This window comes from Corythoichthys intestinalis, chromosome 19, assembly GCF_030265065.1.
Source record: "Corythoichthys intestinalis isolate RoL2023-P3 chromosome 19, ASM3026506v1, whole genome shotgun sequence".
Taxonomy (NCBI): domain Eukaryota; kingdom Metazoa; phylum Chordata; class Actinopteri; order Syngnathiformes; family Syngnathidae; genus Corythoichthys; species Corythoichthys intestinalis.
In genome coordinates, this window is record NC_080413.1 from 8,226,829 (window position 1) to 8,253,905 (window position 27,077).

Below are 27,077 nucleotides of genomic sequence, written 5' to 3' on the forward strand. Positions count from 1 at the left end.
ATAAACTTAATAAAGACATTAAAAATGACCAGTGTTTCATTAGAATTTTTTGTTTTTAATGTGATGTCATGCATGTAGAAAGAAAACAAAATGGTTGAATCCGTTTTGGCTGAATAGGTAACTTTCCGTAAGGTTTTATGTGTATTGATTGTGATTTTAAAAAAACAAAAACAAAAAATTAAATAAAGAAAAATCCAGTTGTCGCATAAATTAAGGTTTGTTTAGCACTACTGATGAAAAAACCTCAAATGAAACATGCAAAAACCTTTCTCCTCGATGATTTGAGCGTTTTCTTTGATCGTCTGTAGTCCAGAGTGTTTTTCACTCCTGAGTTGAGGAGTCCCAGTCCCACATCTGTGTTTTCTCATGAAACCGCACGCGCAGGTGGGTGTTTTGAGTCTTTTCGCAGCACGCTGGCCAGCGCAGAGAGAGTTTGTTCATTTTTCATTGCCTCTCCTCTTCCTCTGCCGGGGCTTGTGGAGGGTCCTGAGGTGGGTCGGCAGGGGCGGGGGCGGCTTCGGCGGGCGGCGGAGGCGCGGGACGCCGAGGGGGCATCATGATCTGGTGCTGGCGTTGACGCTGGCGGTATGCGACGATGGTGCCCAGCAGCAACGCGATGACAGTCATGAGGTAGAGGTCCCACTCGGGGCCGAGAAGTTGGTCCAAATCCACTTGAGAGATCAAGTCCCTTAGCTGATTGCATCATGACGAAAAAAACAGAACAAAAAAAATTAAGAGTTTAACTCTTTGGCTGTCACTGACTGCTATAGACGTCCAATCTGTTATGACTAGCAGCTACTGATCGAGACATTTATAGTAGTATTTTTGTTCACGCGCCCTCTCCGAGTCCAAATACACTGAACGTGTAGCGCCATCAGAGGCAGCCAATGAGTACACAAAGTAGTGGTCCAAAAATCTACAGCAAATGACCAATGAACAGGAAGTGCCCCCAGAAATGCTCTAAAATAAATGAAAATAAATGAAAAAAAGCGCAAAACCCACCCAAAAGTTAGAAAAGCATGGGAAATGTAAAAAATTGTGATAGGTTTAAAAAAAAAAAAAAAAAAAAAAAAAAAAAAGAATCCAGTGAAAACAGCGAAAAAAAAACAATTTCCTTTACTCGCTAGTTACATTTTTCTTTTGCTACTTCCTTTTTTAGCTCAGGCCACTAGGTGGTGCAAAAACATCATTACCAGAGATCACCACTCAAACAGTGAACATCAGTTATCCCATTATATTGTCTATACAGTATATCAGCCGATAATCGATCTTGAAAAGCCTGATGTGCCCAGCCGATATATCGGTCGACCTTTAAAATAAACCATGGTAAATTGTGCACCTATAATATTGGCTATATATCGGCAGATAGTCGATCTTGGAAAGCCATATATTGGCCGACCTATAAAATATAATATAAAACCTGTCCAGACCATCGTAAACCCATTATATTGGTTACATATCGGCCGATCGTCGATTTTGAAAAGCAATATATTGGCACGATGTGGATGGCCGATACAGTATATCGGTCGACCTGTAAATATAAACCCTGTCCAGACTAGACATGTGCCGATTACCGGTTGCAAGGTATACCCTTGAATGAAAACGTCACGGTTTCAAAACCGCAAAAAATTTCCATCATACCGTCCTTACGTTATTAGCTATCTTTATGTCCCAAAAATGCAGGGAGAAATCCCTCGCTTGCAGCTGCAAGGCTCAACCCTTCCCTACCAGTTGTTGCTAAATGTGAGTCAGCTGTGCTAAACGATGGCAACATTTTCCCCCCATCGAAGAAAACGAAATCACTGGTGTGGGAATACTTCGGCTACAGAAAAGTTAAAGACGGCCACGGCTTCGAAGAGGAGGGCCAACCGACATGTAAAGCATGTTCGCGGAGGGTGGCTGCCGAGGAGGCAATACCTCCAATATGATTTCGTATTTATACAAAACTAATGGTTAGTAAACACAGTCATGAGCGAGCTACGAGAGTTAACTCCAGCGTGTTTAGTGTGTCTAGCGATGTTAAAACGTGTCTTTTTTCTCTGGCAACTGCATTGAGAAAGAGTGTGTGTATAATATAAACATGATATGAGTCATACACACGTTTTTTATGGAAAAACAATTCAATTATTTTTGTTCTGATGGTAATATTGAGCTGTGGCTGTGGGTTTAGGCTCACCTAAAGGAATGCATTTATATTTTATTAAAAATCTTTCAGGTTTTTTTGGTATTTATTTCAACTTAACATTATACTTGTGTTCGAATTTGCTAATGTTTTGAAAAAAAAAAAAAATCCTGTTCAATGCAAAGTTGTTTTTTAACCCAGATATCTCAAAGTAACACATTTTACAGCTGTAATTCCAATACCGTGATATTTTGGCCTAAGGTTATCATACTGTCAGAATCTCATACTGGCACATGCCTAATATAAACCAGGTCCAGACCATCGTAAATTGTGGACCCATTATATTGGATATATATCAGCCGATAGTAAATCATAAAAAGCCACGTATCGGCCTGATGTAGCCGGCCGATACATTAGTCGACAAATAAATATATAAACCCTGTCCAGATCATCGTAAATTGTGGACCCTCTACATTTGACAAAATTTTCGACTCAGTGGAAAACACTTTTTGAACAAACTCATACTCTCCACATTTCAGTCACCATGTATGTGTTGTGGCTATACTGTGTGTATTTGTTGTGGCTATACTTGGAAAATAACTCCACTTGTAAGTACTCACATTGAGTTCCTGCATGTACTGTAGTGCGTAGACCAGACCCAACTTGCATAGAGCGAGGAAAACCGGCACCTGGGCGTCAGGACTGGCTTCTGCCGCCATGTCGTAGAAGCGCTTGGCTAGGTGAATGTCCTGCGCGAGGCCAGTTGTCGTCACTCGACCCGTTTTGTCCACATCGGTGTACGATGCGAGCGTACCTGTTTTATGCCCAATCCCTTCTCATGCATATAACCCAAGTTGAACATAGCCTGAGCACTATTCTGCTGCTCTGAAGCCAGCCTGTAGTGGATGATTGCAGTCTCATAGTCCACGTCGGTGCCGAAACCGTAGAAGTGGTAGTCGCCCAGTTTGATCCTGGCTACTGTGTAACCTGTTGAAAAGCTCCTGCGATTACAACATGAAGGGAATTACAGGACAGGATTTGCAATCACACCTTGAGCGGCCGCTCTGGTCCAGTGGAGCAAAGCTCGAGGATATGTCTCGTTCTCGTTAAAGATTTTTGCGCCCTCTAGAGTAGGAAAATAAAGCCTTAAATGGAGTTTCAATGACAAAAATGTAAAGAACGAAAGATTGGACGTCATCCTACTTTGGTCTAAAATGAAGGCCACGTTGCTTTGAGCCACCTCGTAGCCCTGCTCGGACAAAAGCAGGTATTGCACTAATGCTGCATCGCTGTCGCCTTCTTTGAAGCTGCCATATGCGGTCAGCAGACGTTCGGACCAGCGACCACGCTCGCACATGTTCTTGAACAACTACCAGAATTTTTTTTTTTTTTTTTTAGTTTTCTGATGATATAGGCTTACGTGTTGGTGTTTCCATGTCCCACCTCCACTGCCGTATGACACGAGCGCATGACGCCGGTGCCGGTGGCGTGCATCTGCGCCAGGTTGTAGAAGGCCAGGATGTGACCTGCCTGCGAGGCCAGGTTGAAGAACTTGAGCGCTTGTTTGTAGTCGCGTTTCACTCCCATTCCGTCTGGAGTGCAAAAACATGAAAATAAAGCTCAAAATCTGATATTCAAAGGCTAATAAAAATGAAAAAATAAGCTTGTTTATGACTTACTGTAGTACATAGTGCCTAGCTGCAACTGCCCGTCAACCCAACCCTGTTCAGCTGCTCTCTGGAAGTATTTCAACGCCAGCTCGTAGTTCTGCAAAAGAAAAAAAAAACATGCACGGCTCATGTATGACAAAAAAAACATTGGATGTACAGTTTTTTTAGAATCATGTCATTTACCACAGGGACGCCCCGTCCATATAGGTAGGCCATTCCCAGGCCACTCTGGCCTACTGGATTTCCCTGTTAAGAGTTGAAAAACAACATGAAACAAAAATAAGTGCTGTGCTAGTAAGCAAAAGAAAAACTCAGTGACAACGACAGACATCCAATCCATTATGACTAGGGGTGGGGAAACTGGGTAACTCACGATACGATTTGCGATACAAGACTCATGATAACGATCTCACAATATGGCGGTACAACAATTATCAGATCATTCTAGGATGTTCTACAAAACAGAGCTGTCCCAACTTGACGACGTCATCGATGACGTAAATGCGTCGACGAGCACACCATCCCTTTAACAGTTAATAAAGGGTTTAAAAAATATATGCGTGGAAAGTTGAGAATGGCGGACGCTCGGGATTCAAGCGGGGAGAGTGCTACAAAGCCAAAAAGCGCACTAGAGTGACCAAAGCATGGACTTATATCAAGGAAACAAAGGAAGGTACGCTCTCCTGTGCAGTCTCTAGAATAAGAAGCTTACATACCATGGCAGCATTGCAGCCATGAATGAACACCTGAACTGTCGTCACCCAGGTATAGGTATAATTTTGGAAAACGACAGGAGACAACAAGGTGGCGGATCGTAAGTCCCTATAACATTTTTTTATTGAAGTTGCCTTTATGTGGGTTGTACGACAAAGTATTAGGGGCTAATGTCAGCCTAATGTAGCGGAATAAGCAGCTGCATACTTTACGTAGTGTGTTGCCGCCCCCGTGAAAATAAACAATATCATTTAATAAAAACAAAGTTCCAAAAAAAAAAAACGATATTGAAATTAATTTGTGTTTTAGAATCGGTTTTACAAATAAGGAAATCCTTATTATTTTGCTTCATCTACATCAAATTGTATTCAATAGAAGAATATATACAAATGCTTCGTCGTAGCTCCCAGCGAAGGTACATGTATGTAAAGTGCGTAGCAGCTCACAGCTACATTACCCTGCATAATAATGTGACTTTTGTTTCTCGTAGCAATATTACAACTTTAATCTCGTTTTTCTTTATTTACTTGGCCCTAACACTCCATCGTAGTGTCATATCAACGTGCGCCATTAAGTTTTTTTCCCGTGACATTTATTTATCTACTCCGCCGGTGCTCACTCTAATGCTGAGAACAATATAGACATACCACAAAAAGAGTAAGATTTTTTAAAATCCAGTTGGAAAAGTGAAGTCACAGTGTTCTGATTTTGTTTACATTATTCTGCCCTAGTTAATGCCACAGCATTTGACCTCATTGTTTATTTGTGATTTATTATTGTTATTTACGTGTTTATTTGTACTTTAATAAATAATTTAAGTGTTTAATGCAGACACGTCCAAAGTCCGGCCCGGGGACCAAATGCGGCCCGTGGTCAAATTTCATTCGGCCCCCAGCCTCTGTCATAAAATCAATAATGTCTGGCCCACACACAGACTTAATAAATTGGTCAGCAGTACTGCTACCAGCATATGAAGTAGCTTACACACTAACTGCTGCTCCTCATTTACCCACTAAAAGGCAGCAGCACTCTAACATTACCCCGTGTGACCCTTTACTCCCAATTTCCTAAAATGGCAACAATCAACAAAAAAAGAAAGTTGACTGTGACAGCCTACGCTTCAAGAATAGGTGGAAATTGGACTACTTCTTCACTAAAATACGCAACAACTGTGTCTGCCTCATTCGCAAAGAGACGGTCGCTGTTTTTAAAGAGTTCAATGTGAGAAAACATTACCAAACAAGACACGCTGACATGTACGACAAGATTACAGGGAAGATACGCGAGTAATTGAAGCAACTTGAAGCTTGTTTAATTTCACAGCAGCAGTATTTTGCAAGAGCCCAAGAGTCGAAAGAGAACGCCACAAAGGCTAGTTGTGAGACTGTTTCAACAATTATTAAAAAAAAAAAATATTAAAGCAAATGGGACACACAAAATGGCTTGCTAAAATTTGCTTAAATATATTGTTCTACGTAAAGGACGTCAGCCAAGGTCGGCCCCCCACATTTTTACCACACCAAATCTGGCCCCCTTTGCAAAAAGTTTGGACACCCATGGTTTAATGTCATAATTGTGTAATATGTATTTAATGTAATAATTAATGTCAAATTAATAATTTTTAAAAAATGAATTGCAAAATTAGTAATAAATAAATAAAATAAAATAAAAATAAGTTCATAAAAATTATTTGACTAGTCGACTATTCGTTAAACAAGTCTGCAGACTAATCGGGAGAAAAATAATCATTCGGGACAGCCCTACAACTAATAAACAGAAAAATAAGCACTTTTCATACTTCTGGTGTGAATTGGAATGAGTTTATCACTAGAGGTATGACCATCAATGGCAGGCAATGAGTTATTTTTGGTGGATTTCAAGTCATTTCCTCTTGATATTCAGTCACTTCCTATTGATTTTGGAGCATTTTCGGGTCACTTCCTGTTGGTCTTGGGGAATTTACGGATCACTTCTTGTTGATTTGGGGTTACTGAAAAGGAAGTGACTCAAGAATGTCAACAAATGAACAGGAAGTGACTCAAAATCAACAGAAGGTAACCTGTAAATGCCCACAAAACATGCTCTGGTTTCAGTGCCACTGACAGTGCTGGAGGATTGTGGTAGCATCATGTTGGTTCCCTTTTTTTTTTTTTTTTTTTAACACTGACACATTTCTAAAACGATATATTGATTTTAGGTGGGAGCATATCGATAACCTTTTGGACTACAAAGTATCCCGATATATCACCTTTTCAATATATTGTCACACCCCTAATTTTGACTGGGAGAGGCTGCTCCCAGTCAAAATGGATTGGACGTGTATCACCGTCAATGGAAGCCAAAGTGTTAAAAATGGATTCTGACTAGGTCCGAGGCTTTCTTGAAGTATTCCAAGGCTGTCTCGTTGTTCTGAGGAAGGAAGTCGCTGCCTTCACTGTACATCTGAGAGGCCAAAAAAACACATTCACTAAATCAAGAACTCTCGAGTAGTTCCATAACAGTCCAGTAGATGGCAGTAATACACTCACTTTGCCAAGAAAAGCCATAGCGTGTGTATTCCCTGCATTGGCAGCCTGGTTGAAATAGTCATACGCCCTCTGGTTGATAAGAAAACATCAAGATTATTCATAACGAAGATGCTGAAAAACTATTATCTCTTACCTGGTGATTCTGTTCAACGCCACGCCCTCCATGCAGGTGCAGCTGACCCAGCCCCACCTGATCCCAACGTCAAGGATTTAACATTTTAAGTCAAAATTGGCAATCAAGGGTAAGCAGTTCTAACCTGCGCTTGAACGTCTCCCTTCTCGGCAAGAAACTGGTAGTACTGAATAAGGTCCTCCTCCAGCATGCCGCTAGTAGAGCCCGGGTTCTCCAGCTCGTCCAGCAGTCGGATCTTCTGCACGGCCGAGCCGCCCGTCAGGGAGACGTCACTGGCCACTGAGAGGACAACGTTTCAAAAACTAGTCCGGAGTTGAAGAAGACAGCACGTTCTCACCCTGACTGGCTACTAGTTTGTAGTGGGTCAACGCAGATTCGCAGCTCTGGGGGACGCCCACGCCTCCCCAGTATCTGTAGCCCTGAAAAAGACGTTACATACAAGTAGATCAATATTTTATTGCCGTTGTTTGTTTAATAACTGCAAGGAAAACTCACCAAAATCATGCGAGCGATCAAGTTGCCTCCTAGGGCACCAAAAGTGTAGTAGACCAAAGCCTGCAAGCATAGAAGATGTGTTCCATTCATGACATTTAAAAACACCATCGAGTTGTCTGACGTTACCCAGTAGCCAGTAATATCGGCTGATAAAAGCATTTAAAAATGTTATCGGATAATTTCGACATTGACTTTTCATTACCATGCCAATATGAAAGTTGCCTTCAGAGTTAATTTAGAAGCCTCCTGGCTTAGTACAAGGGATGGTCACAGTTTGGCACAGCAGTTATACTTATTGACCATTAGATGTCTCTAAATGAAGATGCTTGGGATTTGTTATGTTAGCAGACCATTTGCATTTATGGTGCAAAAATTCAATGAACAATAATGATTGGGAAAAAAAACTCATTACATATAGCTACTGCGTTACCAGAAAGAAATAGTCCCTAAAAAAAGTAATAAAATACAAAAATTTGTGCAAAAGCCCAGCAAAATGCATTTTAGGAATACCTCATTGACAATACATTGTCTGGACTCGTCTTTGCCTTTCGCCTGCCTGTTTTTGTGATGCTTTGTCTTTACCAAGTGGGGCTTTGTTTTTTTTTTTTTGTATGGGACATTATTTCATCATGCATTTATTTACAAACGCAATGTAGACAAATGTAACATTTAATTAAATTTTTAAGAATATACGGTATATATTTTCAAGTAGCAACCTGGAGGGGGCATCGCAATACAATTAGCCACAATACGTTAAGTACACGACTGCATATATAGATCGGTATCGGTTTCGTATCGGATTTTTGGAGCTGGACAAAATTGGGATTTCGGTTAAAAAGTTATTATCGGACAAACATTACTATATATTATATACGAAATATTTAACATAGGTAAGATATACAAACTAAATTTAAAAAATACATTTAGGAGAAAATAAAATATAATAAAAAAAGGAAAAGAAAATGTACCTGAACTGATCAATTATAAGAAAAACATGTATGTTTTCTATTTATTCTATTCATTCATTCATTCTATTTCTAGAGAAATAGAATGGGAAAACTAAAACAATAAAAATAAAATATTTCCACATTTCAGTATTTAAAAAAAGAAAACCCAAATGTGCTGCACAAAGAAAACTACAAAAAAAAAACAAACTTTAAAATAAGGGAAAAAAAACAAATTATTGCACCAAGAAAGCTTCAGATTGTAATAAAAACACCAAAATAATTATAAAAATCGATTTTAATATCAAATTATTATGAAGAATTCCTTCATGCAAAAAAAAGTTGAAAAATATTTTTAAAATAACATTATCACTAGAGATGTCGGAGGTGTCGGGTCCGAACATGTCATTTTCAAAGTATCGGAACCGGCAAAAAAATATTGGCCATGCCTTTTTTAAATATTTATATATTTTTTAATTAAATCGTTTTCTAATTGTATTTAACGTTACAGACATAATATGTTACACTCATCCAGAGTCTTTAGTTTAGGCTTAAGGTAGGGTTATCAAATTTATCCCGATAACGGCGGTAATTAATGTTTTTAAAAATGTGTCACGTTAAAATATTCAACGCAATAAATGCATGCGTCGCACGACCCACTCACGCATTGTCGCACTCAATCTGTACTGGCGCCGTTTTATCTATATAAAGAGATAAAAGGCAGTGTGAAATGAGTAGAGTGAACTTTGGCAGCCTTTGGAGCCTTTTTTTAATCGGCTAAATCTTTACAATCCCTCTCCCTACAATTAGAAATATCATGAGAAGCAATGTGGGGAAGCAAGGTAGCAATTGATCTTTATCTTAACACCTTAAGTTATTTCCCAACGCAGAGAAGATATATCAATTGGTAGCACTACGCACAGTCATGGTTCCACTTCCCATCATGCATTTGGGCATGGCTACTGTATCATTTACTGAAAGCTCAACAAATACACTAGATGGCAATATATAGTCACAATATACAAAGTCACAAGTCTTTCTATCTGTGGATCCCTCTCACAGAAAGAATGTTAATAATGTAAATGCCATCTTGAGGATTTATTGTCATAATAAACAAATACAGTACTTATGTACTGTATGTTGAATGTATACATTCGTCCGAGTTTTATTCATTTTTTTCTTAATGCATTGCCAAAATGTATATGATCGGGAAAAATTATCGGGAATGATTGGAATTGAATCAGGAGCAAAAAAAAGCAATCGGATCGGGAAATATCGGGATCGGCAGATACTCAGACTAAAACGAATCGGGAGCAAAAAAAACATGATCGGAACAACCCTAATTAGCACATTACTGGAACAAAAATGGACAAAAAATACACACATGAATATTTATAAATACACACCTTAGCTTGACTTGAGTTAACTCCAAGCCCCGCAGCGTACAGAAATCCAAGAGCCTGTCAGAAAATAAACATGCTGAGCATTGTAAAATAAATGAAGACACTGTAAAACAACTACAATTGTCCCTTGACATAAGATTTTAACAAACTACCGTCTGTGCTTTTGGTGAGCCCTCCACGGCCAGCTTCTCAAACATGTCCCTGGCCCTGCTGATATTTTGACTCAAGTAGTCTCCGAACAACATTGCGTATGCCACCTTCTCCATGGCACGCTGGTGGCCTCCCTCGGCTACCTTTAGCAACTTCTCGTATAGCCTAGAGGTGGAAAGGGCCAATTAGAAGTAAGCGGACAACAAAGTAAACACTAGAAAATCTAATCACTCCCTGTAGATTTTCAGTATTGTCTGGGAGCGTTGTTAACTCATTTGCTGCCATTGGGGGTGCTAGCCGTCCAATCAATGTTGACTGGCAACAATCGACATAAATTGGAAGTGTAGCACCATCAATGACAGCCAAAGAGTGCCCTATATTAACTAAAACGAAAATATCAACTATATCATCAATTTCTATTTGATAGTTGTTTTCTTTTTTTCTGATCTTGGTGGGTTTTTTTTGGCAGTTTTGCCATTTTTTCCCCTGCAGTTTGGCTTTTTTTTCTTTTTTTTTTCCCTTGTCTTTAGTACAGCATTTTTCCAGTTTTGCATGCATTTTTTCCCCAGATTTTACAAGATTTTTTTCTGGGTTTTTTTTGTTTTTTTTTTTGCATTGATTTCAGGGGATTTCTGGATTACTTGCTCCTCATTGGTCACTTCCTGTAGATGTGGGGTTTTTTCAGCTCGCTTCCCATTCATTTTTATGTAATCGTTTGGTGATTTTTTGTGTTTTTTTCTGATCTTAGTATTTTTGGTTGTTTTTGCAGGTTTTTGTAGTTTTGCCAATTTTGGGGCGGAGGTTGGGCTCTTTTTTCATTATTTATTTTTTGCAGTATTTGCCATTTTTCAGGAACTTCCTGTTGAGTTTGGAGCAGTTACAGGCAAATTCCTGTTAATACCAGGTTATTTTTTTCCCCATAGAAAAAATGGGGGCGTTAGAAAGAAATAAGCGTGTTTCTAAGTTGTCTGTATGCAACTTTTGTGCGAATTTTATCTCGAATTTTTTTAATGTGTGAATTATGTAAAATGGATTTAAAAAATATAGGACGAGATACACTTTTTTCATGTTTTTAATGCCATGTTACATTTTTTTTGCCATTGCAAATGAATAGGCATTTTTTTGGTCAAAAAATCTGCATCTTAGCCGCAACTGTAAACGTGAGGGGCAAAATCGAAAGCGAAGCTGTGTTGCGTGAATTTTTGGAGCGTTACGATTGGTCAAAATGAGTAGGTTTTGCAGCTTGCCGAAAAAGTGGACGAAGAAAAAAAAAAAAGCAATATTATATACAAAAATGGCCACTTACGCTTTCCTCTGACTCTTCCTAGTAGTGCTGTTAAGCATTTGCAGGAAGTTCTGGTACTCATCTTCTGCCTCCTCCGCTTGCATTCTCAGCTGCGCCTGCTCTTCGGCTGTGAGGGGGAAAAAAAACAAAATTTACAAATAAATTCACGCAAATACACTTTTAGCACTCCGTTTTAGAGACTTACTCTCACAGAAACCCCATTTTTTGTCACTGTCGTAGTTGTACGTTGTTGAGCACCACAGTCGTCCGTCCCCTCGACCGTTGGTGGTGCAGTCGGAGTACTCTTTGCTTTGGAAGAGGAAAGGAAAGACACACGGCTCACCGTCGGCTGTGCCGCCGTTAACAATGGGAACTAAAGGATAAAAAAATAAAACAAAGTACATTAACAATTAAGTGATTGTATAGAACGGGGACGTATTATTTACATGTATTTAAGCATTGGTGCTGACTTTTTAAAAAAATGTATATTAATCACTACAGAACAAGCTAGCACAGCTCAGGCCAATGTGAGTTTTCAGCAATATTTGAAAATCTTTCAGGCAAAATCAAATTTTTTAAGACCTAAAAAAACAGTCTGTATTATTTTTTTTAGCCTTTTAACGCATTGTGTGAAATATGGCAATTACAGATGTCCCGATCCGATATTTGGATCTGATCGGACGCCGATATGGGCAAAAAAATGCGCATCGGTATCGGATCAGCCAACACGGAAAAATTCCGGTCGAGTCCGGTCCGGGTTTTCCAGCACACCGATTTACATAATCCATTCCAGTTTTTGCTTACGTTTCCCTAAAATCCGGTCCGCATTTTACGGCACACCTTCAACACACTACATTTACATTAGCGGCTCCCAATTTACGGAGAGACTTTATCGGTAAAAATGTCAGCTGTGTGGGATCATTTCACCTTAAAGGACGACAAAGACGAAGAGGCAGAGTGCAACATATGCCACAATAAAGTCAAGCGTGGTGGTAAAGCTGTAAGAAGTTTTAATACAACCAACCTAATCAAGCATTTAGTGAAATACCACCACAAACAATATAAGAAGTATGTTAAGAAACTGAAGACAAAAAGAAAGGTCCTACGCAACTAACACTGGCAGAAACTTTTGCGATGCGTGACAAACTGGCACTTGACAGTCCCAAAGCCCAGGGAATAACAAGTCATTGCCAAAGAATTCATTCTGGATGACGAGCCATTATCTCTCATGATAAAAGACTTACCATCCAACAATTAGAACCACGGAACAACATGCCCAGCCGTCATTACATCCTTGAGCGATTCGGCCGTGGAAGATTCGAGAACGATTCACAAACATCCAAAATTCCAATTATTGAAATATGTCAAGTAACGGAACTAATACACAGCGCGGTCTTCGGGACGCAATGAGAAACGGACCGCATTGTGTCCCGAGAGTAAACATCATGCTTCTCATGGACCCGGGTAATGCTCACGGCTTTAGCTCAACTCATGCCGCGTGTTAAAAAAACACAAGAATACCCGACTGCTGCTGACAGCCGCTACAAACTACGTCAACATCGTTTTACTGTAGATAATAGATATCATATGTATATAGAACTAGATGCAAAATGACAGACTCCACGGCGTTACCAACATTGAAGTATTGAAAACTAGTTGCGTTAGTAAACAGCCGCCATCTTAAAGCAGGAGTCTTCCCTAGTAGGCTTTTGGGAACCTTCCAAGCCAACCTAATTAACTTTTTATCTAAAATACTCCGAAATCGGCAAAATCATGACTTGAATCTTTCTTCGAAACAGTTTTAAAACTTTCACATGTCGAAAGTAGACAGAAGGGAAATTATGAAATAACGGGAGCAATTTTAAGAACTTTTAACAGTTGATTTGCAAAATTAAATGAATTGAATGTAGTTTAAAGCTGCTGATACAGAATGGGGACTTGAGTATTTTATTTACTGTTTTAATATGTTAACTTGATACTGAAATAGTCGTTTATTTAAACCTGAGAGGCTAACTGAGAATGAGCTGAGAGTTAGTTACAATTTTTGTAACTAACGCACGAAACATTAAAAACATCTAATAGCTTGGGGGGTTTGTGGGATTTTCCACTGAGGTTGTTTGTGTGTTTTGCTTTTTTAAGACAGTTTACAATATTATATGCACGTTTTACTGACTGACTATGCCATTTCTGTTTGTTATTTATAATGTTTTGTGTTTGTCACTGAACAAACAGGTCAGTTTCTTGTTACCAACCGTTGTGTGTTATTCAAACTCACCTAATTCAGCTGGCTAGTTGTTATCAAGAGTACTAAAACCTTTTTCAACATGAGTCTGACAACTAAGTAAGGAGGCTAAATAACTTTAAACTTTAACACATGCTCAGATAGGCCGGTATCGGTATATCGGCCAGTATCGGTATCTGATCGGAAGTGCAAAACAATATCGGTATCGGATCGGAAGAGCAAAAACCTGGATCGGGACATCCCTAATGGCAATGCCTTATTGGCACTTGTACTTGATCCAAAAAACTGATGTTTGCACCATTTTGATTTCAACAATAAATAAAGTGGTGCAATATCGACACTTTTTACATAACTTCGGTTGAAATTGGTCTTTTATTTTTTTACAGAGCTTTTGTCTTAAAACCTTGAAGTTACATTTATCATTATTAAAGAATCCAGTGGGGCATCACAGCACAATCTTGTGTAACAATGTGTTTTGTGAAACTATCTGCAGTTGGGGATGGGCATTAAATATGTTTAAAGTGGTGTATCTCATTGAAATTCAATTTAAGCAAAAACATTGGAATATTGAAATGATTTACTTTCGTGGGCCACGCAGGCCTCGAGTTTGACACCTGTGATTAAGAAGATATTTGAAGCTTTTTTGTGGAATATTTGACGTGGCTTCAGGATAAATTGAATTTGTGACCTACGTTGTATACTGTATTAGGGCTGCGGCCATCGATTATTTTAGTAGTCGATTCATCGATAAACCATTAGTTCGAATAATCGAGTAATCGGATAAGGAACATGAAAAATTAAATTAACTGAGCTGAGCCTCAAACGGTATAAAAATAATAATAAATGAGGATCTATGTACAACAAAAGAACAATTGGCTAACTTACATCGCAAAAGTCCGCAAGTTCAAATGCTATAAAATGCTAAAACTTTTTTTACAATGCTCTTAACAAACGGTTCAGACACATATAACCACAAAAATAGGTTAAATATACCTATAAAATAAATTACGAATGCATTAAAAAAAAAAAATTCCTCAAACAAAATGTTGCTTATGTTGGTCTTAACAGGGAGCACCTGGATTCAGCCATGTGAATTGAGGCCGAATAGAAGGCAGTGTATCCACCCTAATCAATAAAACTAAATGCAAGCACTTTCAAAATAAACCATTACAACGTCACTTTAATTAAACGAATACTCGAATCAGCAAAATTTAATTCGAATATTTTTTTCTAATCGAATACTCGAGTTAATCGATTAATCGTTGCAGCTCTATACTATAAACAGAGTATGTGCTGTGGTAGTTCTCAAAAGAACATTAATATTAAACAAATAAAAACGAAAAAATATATAAAGGCACTTTTTTTGAGCTGTGTGATAAAATAAAAGAAGCACAGGTGCACAGCGTTTGTTATTTCTCAAGGGAGTGTCAAGGCTGCTAAAGTCACGAGTCAGCAAAGTAGACTGTGCTCATTCTTGCATGTTATTAAAATGTTGACAGATGCTACGTATGTAAAGTATGTGGGGAACAATTTTCCCCAAGCGTTTTGTACAAATTTAAATTCTTGCCTTCTTTAGGTTTCTCCACTTTAACATGTTGTTCTGGCAGGTCTTCTTTTGTTTCTCCTGGCAGAAGCTCTCCTGGTTGCTTCTCTTCTTCTGGCACATCACCAGTAGTGGTTGAGGAAGGGGCCTCAACAATTTTGGAATTCAAACGGATGTCGTCCTCCTCCGATTCGGGATCGTGGTAGGACTATAGAGGGCGAGGAAAGGGATTTCACGATATGGCGATGCAACAATTATCAAAACATTGGTCAGGAAATCTTTCTACGACATTGTATAAAACAACATATCAACAGAAAAACAAGCTATTTTCATCCTTCTGTGAATTGGAGGGATTTATCAGTAGTAAACGTCCAATACGTTTGAAGTGGGATTGATGTCGCCAGATTATTCGCTGCCACCCTCCCACTTCAGATTATATGTCTACGGGCATCAACGGAAGCCAATGCAAGGCAATTAGTTAATTTATGGTTCGCTTCCTGATGATTTTCGGGGCGTTCACGAGTTGCTGCCTGACGATTTTCGGGGCGTTCGCGAGCCGCTGCCTGACGATTTTCGGGGCGTTCGCGAGTTGCTGCCCGACGATTTTCGGGGCGTTCGCGAGTTGCTGCCCGACGACTTTCTGGGCGTTCGCGAGCCGCTTCCCGACGACTTACGGGGCGTCTACGCCTCGCTTCCCGATGACTTACGGGGCGTCTACGCCTCGCTTCTTGTCGACTTTCGGGGCGTCTACGCGTCGCCTCTTGTCGACTTACGGGGCGTCGACGCCTCGCTTCCCGTCGACTTAGGGGGCATCGACGCCTCGCTTCCCGTCGACTTAGGGGGCATCGACGCCTCGCTTCCCGTCGACTTAGGGGGCATCGACGCCTCGCTTCCCGTCGACTTAGGGGGCATCGACGCCTCGCTTCCCGTCGACTTAGGGGGCATCGACGCCTCGCTTCCCGTCGACTTAGGGGGCATCGACGCCTCGCTTCCCGTCGACTTAGGGGGCATCGACGCCTCGCTTCCCGTCGACTTTCGGGGCATCGACGCCTCGCTTCCCGTCGACTTTCGGGGCATCGACGCCTCGCTACTTGTCGACTTTCGGGGCATCGACGCGTCGCTACTTGTCGACTTTCGGGGCATCGACGCGTCGCTACTTGTCGACTTTCGGGGCATCGACGCGTCGCTACTTGTCGACTTTCGGGGCATTTACGCGTCGCTACTTGTCGACTTTCGGGGCATTTACGCGTCGCTACTTGTCGACTTTCGGGGCATTTACGCGTCGCTACTTGTCGACTTTCGGGGCATTTACGCGTCGTTACTTGTCGACTTTCGGGGCATTTACGCGTCGTTACTTGTCGACTTTCGGGGCATTTACGCGTAGCTACTTGTCGACTTTCGGGGCATTTACGCGTCGCTTCTTGTCGACTTTCGGGGCATTTACGCGTCGCTTCTTGTCGACTCTCGGGGCATTTACGCGTCGCTTCTTGTCGACTCTCGGGGCATTTACGCGTCGCTTCTTGTCGACTTTCGGGTCATTTACGCGTCGCTTCTTGTCGACTTTCGGGGCATCTACGCGTCATCTCTTGTCGACTTTCGGGGCATCTCCGCTTCGCCTCTTATCGACTTTCGGGGCATCTACGCGTCACCTCTTGTCGACTTTCGGGGCATCAACGTGTCACCTCTTGTCGACATTCGGGGCATTTACGCGTCATTTGTTGATTTTGGGTTGCTAAAAAGGAAGCGACTCAAAATAAACAGGAGTTAACTTGTAAATGATCAGGAAGTGACCTGTAAATGCCCACAAAAATTGGCTGCGAATGCTAGTGCCATTGACGGCGCTAGAAAACGTTATTCTAATGGAAGATTTTGGTTGCAACATGTAGCATCCTCCCCCCCCCCCCCCCCTTTTTAACAGTGACACATTTTTAAAACGATATATTGTTTCTTTGTGGAAGCATATCGATAAGCTTTTGGGCTACAAAGTATCTCGATGTATTACTTTTTCAATACTTTGTAACACGTCTGGTAATAACGTAGCATTAAAACAACTTTTAAGACAAATTTAGTGATTTGTTTACACTATACACTTGACAAATTCGGCATTTCGGCACAAATTAGGCATTTTTTTATGTGGTGTGTCTATTCATGTTCAATTTCCACCTCTCGCACGTTCTAAAAATCATGTTATGACCCTAAAAATCATACCTTTAACTCTTGTCTGTCATTCCCATCTGGCTCCTCGTCTGGAAAACACCAACAAGTCCATTTAAAGATAGTCCGATGTTGCTTTATCTCAAAACAGCACACAGCTCGTCCAATATGCCAGCTCTCCATGCAAGCATTGCAGCGAGTTTAACACCAACCAAGTAGTTTTTGCATTACTTACCAGCTGTTATTCGGTAGGTGAAGACTACGAAGAGGACAAAGGTGTAAATAAGCGAGACTCTCGCCATGGCAAGCCGCTAGCTGGAGCTGCTATCTCTGCTTCTTCTGTCCCCGTACATTCAGCGAAGATTACGTCACGCTACGACAAGTGACGCTGTTTAAACCCAAGAGTGGTGCTAAAGCTAAGCAACCAGCACTCGGTCTTGATACGTAATAAATTCCAAGTGCTGTTATAACTGGTGGACGCTCGTAGCTGTCAAATATGCTAACGAGGCTAAACGGCTTCCCTATAGTTGAAATGACGTCGCCGGCTAGCTATTTAGCGTTGTATTCACCAAATAAAGCCGTGGGAAATCAGCAGCACACGACAAAATGGCTAGCTACGTCATTATTTGGAGTATGTATGTTTAATAAAGAGTACCTACAGAACGAACTAAACGTTTTAGTAAAGCAATAGGACTTGGCTACTAAGCTCTGACAAGTACTTGCTTTTCCGGTTGTTGCATTTCGACCAATCAACGCACGCCCAGCGCTTTCCGGTTTTGCAATTTTGACCAATCACTGCGCAATGTGTGTCACGGCAGCCAATCAGCGGCGGTCACTGATTGAGAAGCCAATCGGGTACATACACAGTTATAGTTTGAGCAGGTGGGCTGGTCCGCCGTCCAAAAAAATGACGAAATATTAATGTTTAAAATTAGAAATCTATTTTAATAGTTTAACTCTTGTCCCACAGTGTAGGCGTATTCAGAGTACTTTTAATTATTTTTAAAAAACTTTTATACAGTGTCACGTCTTGTAATGTTCTCGTACAGCATGTTAAAAATCGAACAAAAAGTTTAAAAATATTTTCAATTTTTCCCAAAATAATTATCAAACATACTAAAAAATAATAAGTCTTAAGTACACAACGTATGCTTTCACGTTAACCATACGTTCACTCGCAACATTTTATTATGTATGTTAGTATGCAAAGTTCCCAGCAGAGGGTGACATTTGAATACCTCTTCAACTGTACTCATTCGTTGCCATTGACGGGGATAGACGTCCAATATATTTAAACTCATTAGGCTAGCAGTTCATTCAATACTTAACAAAAACACTACCCAGAACAAGGCATAGTACTTCACTAAAAGTTTATTTACATGCAGTTGTAGTGGTCATGGAAAAAGCAGGTATACGATCAATAATGGTATTGATTTTAAATCACAGTAAACGAAATAATACAAGGCTTAGTTTCATCTTTGTCAACACGGCAGCTTTAAAACTGTACACAATCAAATAATTGCCACTTTGTGTGCAGTCTGAAGAAGGCAGCATATCAAGCAATAAAAACATAGAATACAGGATTACATATTGGTGGAGTAAATTATTTGTCGAGACTTTTTTCCCTTATTTTTGTAAAGCTCACTGCTAATGCGGCTGCGCAGGTCATAGCTTTAAACCATCCACAACTTCATGAGCTGCATTCAAGTAGAAAAGAGCATAATTAGTGGTTACCTTGACGCTTAAATACAAGTATTTCACGGGTTATTATATTAGCATATTGTCATTTTTCCTCAAATAAATGCACGCGGTGGGAACACTTTGAGTGGTTTAAAGGCCATAGGGTAGAGTTAAGTTGGAGCTCCTGGAGTGGCGTCGTCACTGCGCCGCTTTGATGACCCACTCGGCTGCAGGGTTGAGCTGAAAGAGGTCCTTCATGAAGGTTTCCCCATCCAGACATCGCTCCTCTGTGGACGGACGCTCATGAGTACACTAGAACTAGTAGTACAATAGTCGTCGGACTTACTGATGTTTCCGCCAATCTCGTAGAGACACAAGTCTTCTCGCTTCGCTGCCACAGAGCTATGTAGGACAAAGAAAGTGAGTATCGGACTGTGGGTGATTGAGATTTTGTGTGAAGTCGAGCCAAAACCTGTTCTGGCTGAGAAAGCGTGTGAGTACGTCGGCCGCTTGCAGGTCTTCGGTGAGCTGGAGCGCCATGGACACTTTGCTGAACTGCGGCGCGTGGACACGGATGAAGCCCTGAGAGTTCTCCTGCTTGGAAAACGGTCAATGAGAAACAGGCGGGAGTCAAACTTATGTAAGCTTAAGATAACTAATTATGAGTTTTGATAGAGGCAATGTTGTGATTTTGACATTCATGTCTACACTTTCAACCTTAATTTTTGTGCAGTTTTGAGTGCAAAAAGAGAAAAAAAAAATCCTATTATTACTACTACTTATTTACGACATAAAAGCAAATGACACAAGTTAAAATACAAATAAAACAAAATGGAAAAAGAAAAAATGCAAAGAACAATAAAATGACATTGAATGTGACATGCATTTTAAAAACATTTCATCAAAATAAAGTTACATTAAAAAAAATATATATATATATATATATATATTTATAAACCAAATTAACCGTAAATTAGAAAATAATATAAAAATATATGGGAAAACCAATCATTACATAAAAATTAGGGCTGTCAAACGATTAAAATTTTTAATCGAGTTAATTACAGCTTAAAAATTATTTAATCGTAATTAATCGCAATTAATCGCAATTCAAACCATCAATAAAATATGCCGTATTTTTCTGTAAATTATTGTTGGAATGGAAAGATAAGACAAGATGGATACATCATTCAAAATACAGTACATAAGGACTATTTGTTTATTATAACAATAAATCAACAAGATGTCATTAACATTATTAACATTCTGTTAAACCGATCCATGGATAGAAAGACTTGTAGTTCTTAAAAGAAAAATCTTAGGACAAGTTATAGAAATTTTATATTAAAACCCCTCTTAATGTTTTCGTTTTAATAAAATTTGTAAAATTTTCAATCAAAAAATAAACTAGTAGCCCGCCATTGTTGATGTCAATAATTACTTACACAATGCTCATGGGTGCTGAAGCCTATAAAATCAGTCGAACGCAAGCGCCAGCAGAGGGTGGCAAAACTCCATAAAACACCATTAACAAGCAGTTCACTGTACTGTCATTTAAATCTGTCCGAGCGGGGGGAGTGCGTTAATTGCGTCAAATATTTTAACATGATTCATTTTTAAAAAATAATTAACGCCCGTTAACGCAATAATTTTGACAGCCCTAATAAAAATATCAGTTTTTTAACCATAAAATATTGAATTAAAAAAAATCTATACAAGGGATATCACAATTGCATATTTTTGCACCCGAGTCCTAGTACAAGTCACCTGATTTTGAGAATCCTGATCCAATACCGAAAAAATACTCTCACTTAACAAAATAAATCAGTTGCCACAGCACACTTTGGACTGTGTACCAGGCACGTGCAAGGGGTGACGGAGGGTGCTTGAGCACCTGCCCCTGTGCCCCTACATGCCCAAAGTGCCCCTTTTGACTGGGCTTTTTTTTTTTTGTGTGCGTATGTGTGTGCTGGCCGACTTCGCAGGCACGCCACCGAGTATTTTAATTGAACACAGAAAACACCTTAAAAAAAAAAAAAAAAAAAAAATTTAAGCAGTCTGGGTGCCGCTAAGCCGGTGCATAACCACCCTCCACCCCCACCCCCTTGCACGCTGTTCCTCTGTGACCTGGGTGTGTGGTGAGGAGTCTGAGGACATCTGGTGGTTGAAAACAAACGGTGTTACCCTATTAAAACGTGTTTCAGCAAATACTTTAGTGAAACGTCTTACACCAGGTTTATGGTGGGGATTTTTTTTTAAACAATGTGTAATTTTGTTTTATATAGTTGTCTACTTTAATAATGAATTACCCCTAACCCCAAGGCTATTTCCACCCGTGGGTCTCTAATTTACAGGAGGGGTGGGCAAACCAGTCCTCAAGGGCCGCAGTGGGTCCTGGTCCTTGTTACAACTGATCCAGCACAGGCAGTTTAACCAATGAGGGGTCCGGGGAAACAAGAAGTAACTGACTGCAATGAACTGATTGCACTTGCAAGACACCAGATTGGTGAAAGATTGTCCTCTTGATGGGTTGCAACAAAAACCCGCACCCACTGCGGCCTTTGCTCTATAGGCAACCATGTTTGTCCGTTCTCTTCACATCGTTATCTAGAAAGTTACGTCTTCAAGTTCTCTATAATGAAATAATTTTGAAAAAACTGTGCTGATGGTGGCTCAGTGAACATCTAATTTAGTTTGTTTTGAGATGAACAACAAGTTCAGCAAGGAAGTTTTAATATATAGAGGTTGAAGACTGAGTCACAGCCAGAAAGTGTTGATGACAGTGTTGATTTCTATTCACTTTTCCCTCCCAATTAAAGGCTGTCACAGTCACAGCCAATTATACTGTAAAGCTGATTAAATTGGAAGTTATGTTGTTGTAAGGTGTATTAAATTTTTGTTCATGTGCCACTTTTGATCTGGAGCACCTGCCCCTTCATCGGTCTCTGCACGACCCTGCTGTGTAACAAGCTTAACGATGGTTAACATATTTGTGCCTCTGATCGTAGCGCTACCGAGGCGTCTCTGGCCAGAACAAAGCTACAAACCTGTCAATCAACGTCAACTTTAAGTACCAAACGCCAAAGTTTGGACGCACAAAAATGCAACAATAACACAACAACAAACAATAATCACTATACAATATTAAAATTTTCAATAAAAAAAGAAGATTACATAATAAAACAAAATATTAAAATTCAACAAAAACTCATTTTATATAAATCGAAATGATAGTAATTTTTTTTTTAGTTAAAAAGAAAGAAAGGCAGTCCCCAGTTTGCAAAGTTCCATTCCTGCATTGGCGATGTAACCACCGCGTAAATAGGAATTAACCCTTTAAATAACTCAAAACACCCTCTAAATTAAAAAAAATATACATCCAAAATCATGTATTATACATCAATGTACTGTCCTCGCTAAGAGCTAAGTCCTAGCTAGACTGCGAACTTAGCTCCGAAATGACGATGTCACACGTCCGTGTGGTTTGCTGACTTTATTTAGCTGCTCAAGAAATCATTAAATCAGTCTCATCTTCAATAAAAACAATTCAAAACTTTGCATTTACAAGTAGCTGCTAATGCAGCAATAACAAATGATTAGCATGTATCAGTCAGCGTCCGCACCGTCAAAAACAATCACAGAAACTCACCCCAAGTATTCGACTATAATTAAAAACGCACAATAAAGAGTACAAAAGGGGTGATATACAGCCGTTGCCTTTGGATGCTTCACAAGCAACAAATCTGCACGCAGGCTGTCACCTCTGTCACTCAGCTGCTCTGTGTGTCTGGGCCCGCCTGTAAATGCGTTAGCTTCCTGTACTACGATTTTGCGCCAAAATAAAAGCATGCATTACAAAGCAAAAGTCGACATTACAAAAAAAAACGAGACGCAGGCATCGTAAAGTCGAAATCGTGTAAGTTGGGTCTGTCGTAACCCGGGGACCACCTGTATCATGTATATTCATGAATAATGCTCGATGAAAGATTAATTTAGCAATATGTGTAGCCTTATTTCTTATAATTTTTTTTTTTTTTTTTTTTTTTTAAACATTCCTCCCATAATTGATATATTTTTGTCAGTGCGCTACCTCAGGAACGGCTTTATCCGGCAATTTGTCTGTAGTGATCTTCTTCAGCAACTTTCGCATAGCTCGCTCTTTGTTCTGCTTGCGCTGGCTCTCCATGTTTTGCTGCCTGACCTGCGTCAGTATGAACTTGGGGATCTAGCGCAAAAACACGCATTAAAAAACAGCAAACTACAAGGCCTTTTGTGTAAGTAGTCAACACAGTAAAGGTAATTTGCAATCTTACAGTCCACAGGAGGTTCTGGTATCTAATGAGCAGCCGCACGATGTTGGCGGTGCCGGTCGCCATGGACAACTCCTGCTGTTCTGTGACCTTTGAGCGACAGCCCTTGAACATGAAGATGTTGGGCGCCATGACGACAGAGACGTTGTTCAGGGTCATTTTGTTCTTGGCCTGGTGCTCGATCACGCGCTGGAAGAACTCCATCAGCGCCTATTCGAGTGAAGGCAGCGGTGGTTTGGCTTTTCCTTTTAGATTGTGAGATGTCTACTAGAACGTTTTTTTTTTTACCTTCAAACTATCCCGGTTGGCTTCAGGTAGCAAGAGTACTAGCAGGTTCAAAGCCTGCAACTGTTGCTTCTTGGTGGGCAGCTCTGAAAACATTCACAGAGTACAGTGGTACGAAAAAGTATCTGACCCTTTTGGAATTTCTCACATTTCTGCATAACATCACCATCAAATGTGATCTGATCTTTGTCAAAATCACACAGATGAAAAAACTGTCTGCTTTAACTAAAACCACCCAACCATTTATAGGTCTTCATATTTTAATGAGGATAGTATGCAAACAATGGCAGAAGAGGGAAAAATAAGTAAGTGAACCATCACATTTAATATTTTGTGGGCCCCCTTTGACAGCAATAACTTCAACCAGACGCCTCCTGTAGCAGCAGATAAGTCTGGCAAATCGATCAGGATTAATCTTGGCCCATTCTTCTCTACAAAACTGCTGTTGTTCCGCCAGATTCCTGGGATGTCCGGCATGAATCGCTGTCTTTAGGTCATGCAACAGCATCTCAATGGGGTTCAAGTCTGGACTTTGACATGGCCACTCCATATGTATTTTGTTCTCCTGAAACCATTCTGAAGTTGATTTACTTCTGTTTTTTGGATCGTTGTCTTGTTGCAGCATCCATCCTCTTTTAAGCTTCAACTGTCTGAAAAATGGCCTCAGGATTTCCTGAGAAACATCCTGATAAAACGTTTGAATTCATTCTTCCATTGATGATTGCAAGTTGTCCAGGCCCTGAGGCAGCAAAACAGCCCCAAATCATGATGCTTCCTCCACCTTGCTTCACAGTGGAGGTGAGGTGTTGATGTAGATGAGCTGTTCCATTTTGACGTTGTGTGTTACTCCCAAACAATTCAATGTTGGTTTCATTGGTCCGTAAAATATTTTGCCAAAACTTCTGATGCGTGTCCAAGTGCCTTTTAGCGAACATTACACAAGCAACAATGGTTTTTTTAGACAGCAGTGTCTTCCTCCGTGGAGTCCTCCCATGAACACCATCCTTGGCCATAGTTTTACATTCATATAGGTGATGTGTGCACAGAGATATTGGACTGTGCCAGTGATTTCTGTAAGTCTTTAGCAGACACTCTAGGGTTCTTTTTTACTTCTCTGGGTATTCTGCGCTGAACTCTTGGCGTCATCTTTGGTGGACGGCCACTCCTTGGGAGAGAAGCAAAAGTGCCAAACTCTCTCCATTTGTAGACAACTTCTCTGACTGTCGATTGATGAACATCCAGACTTTTAGAGATGGTTTTGTATACTTTCCCAGCTTTATACAAATCAACAATCCTTGATCGCAGTTCTTCAGACAGCTCTTTTGATTGAACCATGATGCACATCAGACAATGCTTTTCATCAAGACAATTCTTACCAGGTGTGTGGGCAGGGCAGTTTTAAATCACTCATCAGTGATTGGGCACACACTTGACTTTACAGAGGGTACACGGACTTATTTTTCCCCTTCTGTCATTGTTTACATGCTATCCTCATTAAAATATGAAAACCTATACATTTTTGGGTTGTTTTAGTTAAAGCAGACACAGTTTTTACATCTGTGTGATTTTGACAAGGATCAGCTCACATTTGATAGTGATTTTATGCAGAAATGTGAGAAATTCCAAAAGGTTCAGATACATTTTCATACCACTGTATTGTCTCCTTTAGAAAGGAGGGAAAAGTATCATAAATTAAATTCTAATTAAAATTTAAAAAAATTTTAATTGTAAATTTAATTTTTCATTGAAAATTGAAAATTTTTCATTTTTAAATTATAATATTAATTATAAATTAATTAAATTAAAAAATTAAATTAAATTACAATTAAATTAAATAAAAAAATAATCATAAAATAATTCAATTAATTTATGATATATATTTTTTATTATTATTGCTACCATCAATGAATTTGTAAATATAATGTTGATTGAAACTAAATTAATAAAATTAATAAAAACAAATTCATACTGCTTACTGCCCCAAGTTACACTCTAAAATTGATATTTTTTTCTCCATGGTATTTAACTTATTGCATGCCATTGATGGCAATAGGTGTCTAGTTCATTTAAACCTGGGAGACCTGCTGAGAATGTTCATCATTCAGTAAATACAAATAATAATTTGTGCAAGATATGGTTAAAGCCATATTAGGAGCCACATAAACATTGCAAATACCGTCGCGCGCGCTTACTGTTGACGGAAATGAAGGCGTTGAGGTATTCGACAGTCAGCAGCGGGTGCGGGAGCTCCCTGATAAACAGCTTCAGAAGGTTGGCGGCGTCGTGCTGCTTCAGCTGTTGCCACGGAAATGTGCCGTCGTAGAAGCAGGACTCCAACTCCTGGCACAGAGACTGCGAGCAGAACAATCGGGACGGTTGGCATACTCTCGTCAAGTGGAAATGAAATGCAATTCCTACCTTGACTCTCGTGGCAGCGCCGGAAATCCTGAGCAGGCCTTCTGTATCTAATCCTTCCTCTTCGATATGACTGATAAGCTACAAAGGGGAGAACATGCTCTAACATGCAATTGTCATGTGATGAAGGAGATGGCAGGGGATGCTAACCCTCTGCAGGATAAAAGGTACTTTGGTCCCAGCTGCCCTTCTTTGATCCTGATCCAGTAAAGTGACAAGTGGAACTCCGAACAAACCACTTTCTATGTAGAACAAAAGAAAAGAGAAATCAATATGAATGACTACCATTATTTGAGTGTACCGTATATACTCGCATATAGGTTTCTCCAGCAGATAGTTAGTACCCCTAGTTTGTGATTAAAAGGTCGGTATTTTAGGTCGACTGTTGTTTAATGGCTAGGGCTGTCAAACGATTAAAATTTTTAATCGAGTTAATCACAGCTTAAAAATCAATTGCAATTCAAACCAGCTCTAAAATATGCCATATTTTTCTGTAAATTATTGTTGGAATGGAACAATACGACACAAGACGGATATATACATACAACATACTGTACATAAGTACTGTATTTGTTTATTATAACAATAAATCCACAAGATGGCATTAACATTATTAACATTCTTTCTGTTAAAGGGATAGAAAGACTTGTAGTTCTTAAAAAGATAAATGTTAATACAAATTATAGTAATTTTGTATTAAAACTAAAGTTGCACCGATACCGATACCAGTATCGGCAGGGGCGCCGATCCAGCCCGAATTGGTGGTATCGGTATCGACGAGTACCAACATTTAGGGCGCCGATACCATCTACTGGCATCATTTAAAAGCAAATATACTGTCCTCCCCACGTGAGCGAACTTCCCAAATCATTACCTCTGTATGTCTTTGTCTCGAAATTAACACACGAAAGATACACCTTCGTCTTCAATTTTGCGGATGTACACTACAACGCATATCCGCGATGTTGTGCTGCTCATTAACATGGTATTCACAAATAATTAGC

At 39.8% G+C, this 27,077-nt stretch overlaps 2 protein-coding genes across 5 annotated transcripts in view; both read right to left on the reverse strand.

Moving 5' to 3' along the window:
* Positions 1 to 27: 27 nt before the first annotated feature.
* On the reverse strand, positions 28 to 18,133 carry sel1l (SEL1L adaptor subunit of SYVN1 ubiquitin ligase). Its single transcript, XM_057823252.1, has 21 exons — positions 17,619 to 18,133; positions 17,438 to 17,475; positions 15,254 to 15,437; positions 11,650 to 11,817; positions 11,466 to 11,571; positions 10,162 to 10,324; positions 10,013 to 10,066; positions 7,663 to 7,722; positions 7,505 to 7,586; positions 7,292 to 7,446; positions 7,168 to 7,224; positions 7,035 to 7,103; positions 6,871 to 6,948; positions 3,976 to 4,038; positions 3,802 to 3,889; positions 3,566 to 3,714; positions 3,326 to 3,491; positions 3,173 to 3,247; positions 2,937 to 3,109; positions 2,743 to 2,871; positions 28 to 693 (listed from the first exon to the last, which is right to left on the reverse strand). Exons 1-21 carry the CDS (start codon positions 17,683 to 17,685, stop codon positions 445 to 447), a joined length of 2,373 nt encoding a protein of 790 aa, XP_057679235.1. The 5' UTR covers positions 17,686 to 18,133; the 3' UTR covers positions 28 to 444.
* Positions 18,134 to 18,747: 614 nt separating this feature from the next.
* Positions 18,748 to 27,077, reverse strand: part of arhgap18 (Rho GTPase activating protein 18) — a 30,033-nt gene continuing 21,703 nt past the window's right edge. For 3 of the 4 annotated variants that reach the window (XM_057823487.1, XM_057823483.1, XM_057823486.1), the window contains exons 10-18: positions 26,224 to 26,315; positions 26,077 to 26,154; positions 25,851 to 26,010; positions 23,662 to 23,744; positions 23,377 to 23,583; positions 23,154 to 23,288; positions 19,536 to 19,660; positions 19,410 to 19,465; positions 18,748 to 19,350 (exon numbers count right to left, since the gene is read on the reverse strand). In XM_057823487.1, the coding sequence (XP_057679470.1) occupies positions 19,262 to 19,350; positions 19,410 to 19,465; positions 19,536 to 19,660; positions 23,154 to 23,288; positions 23,377 to 23,583; positions 23,662 to 23,744; positions 25,851 to 26,010; positions 26,077 to 26,154; positions 26,224 to 26,315 (1,025 nt within the window). In that variant the 3' untranslated portion in view covers positions 18,748 to 19,261. The remainder of the gene's footprint in view (positions 19,351 to 19,409; positions 19,466 to 19,535; positions 19,661 to 23,153; positions 23,289 to 23,376; positions 23,584 to 23,661; positions 23,745 to 25,850; positions 26,011 to 26,076; positions 26,155 to 26,223; positions 26,316 to 27,077) is intronic. The other variant, XM_057823485.1, reaches the window with a different exon arrangement.

Excerpts from the sequence above, each read along its gene's own strand:
- sel1l (XM_057823252.1), bottom strand. The coding sequence starts at position 17,685 with ATGGCGAGAGTCTCGCTTATTTACACCTTTGTCCTCTTCGTAGTCTTC. Across the intron at positions 10,325-11,465 it reads AGGAAGAGTCAGAGGAAAGC|GCTATACGAGAAGTTGCTAA; the intron begins GTAAGTGGCCAT and ends TTCCACCTCTAG. Across the intron at positions 7,225-7,291 it reads AGGGAGACGTTCAAGCGCAG|GTGGGGCTGGGTCAGCTGCA; the intron begins GTTAGAACTGCT and ends CGTTGGGATCAG.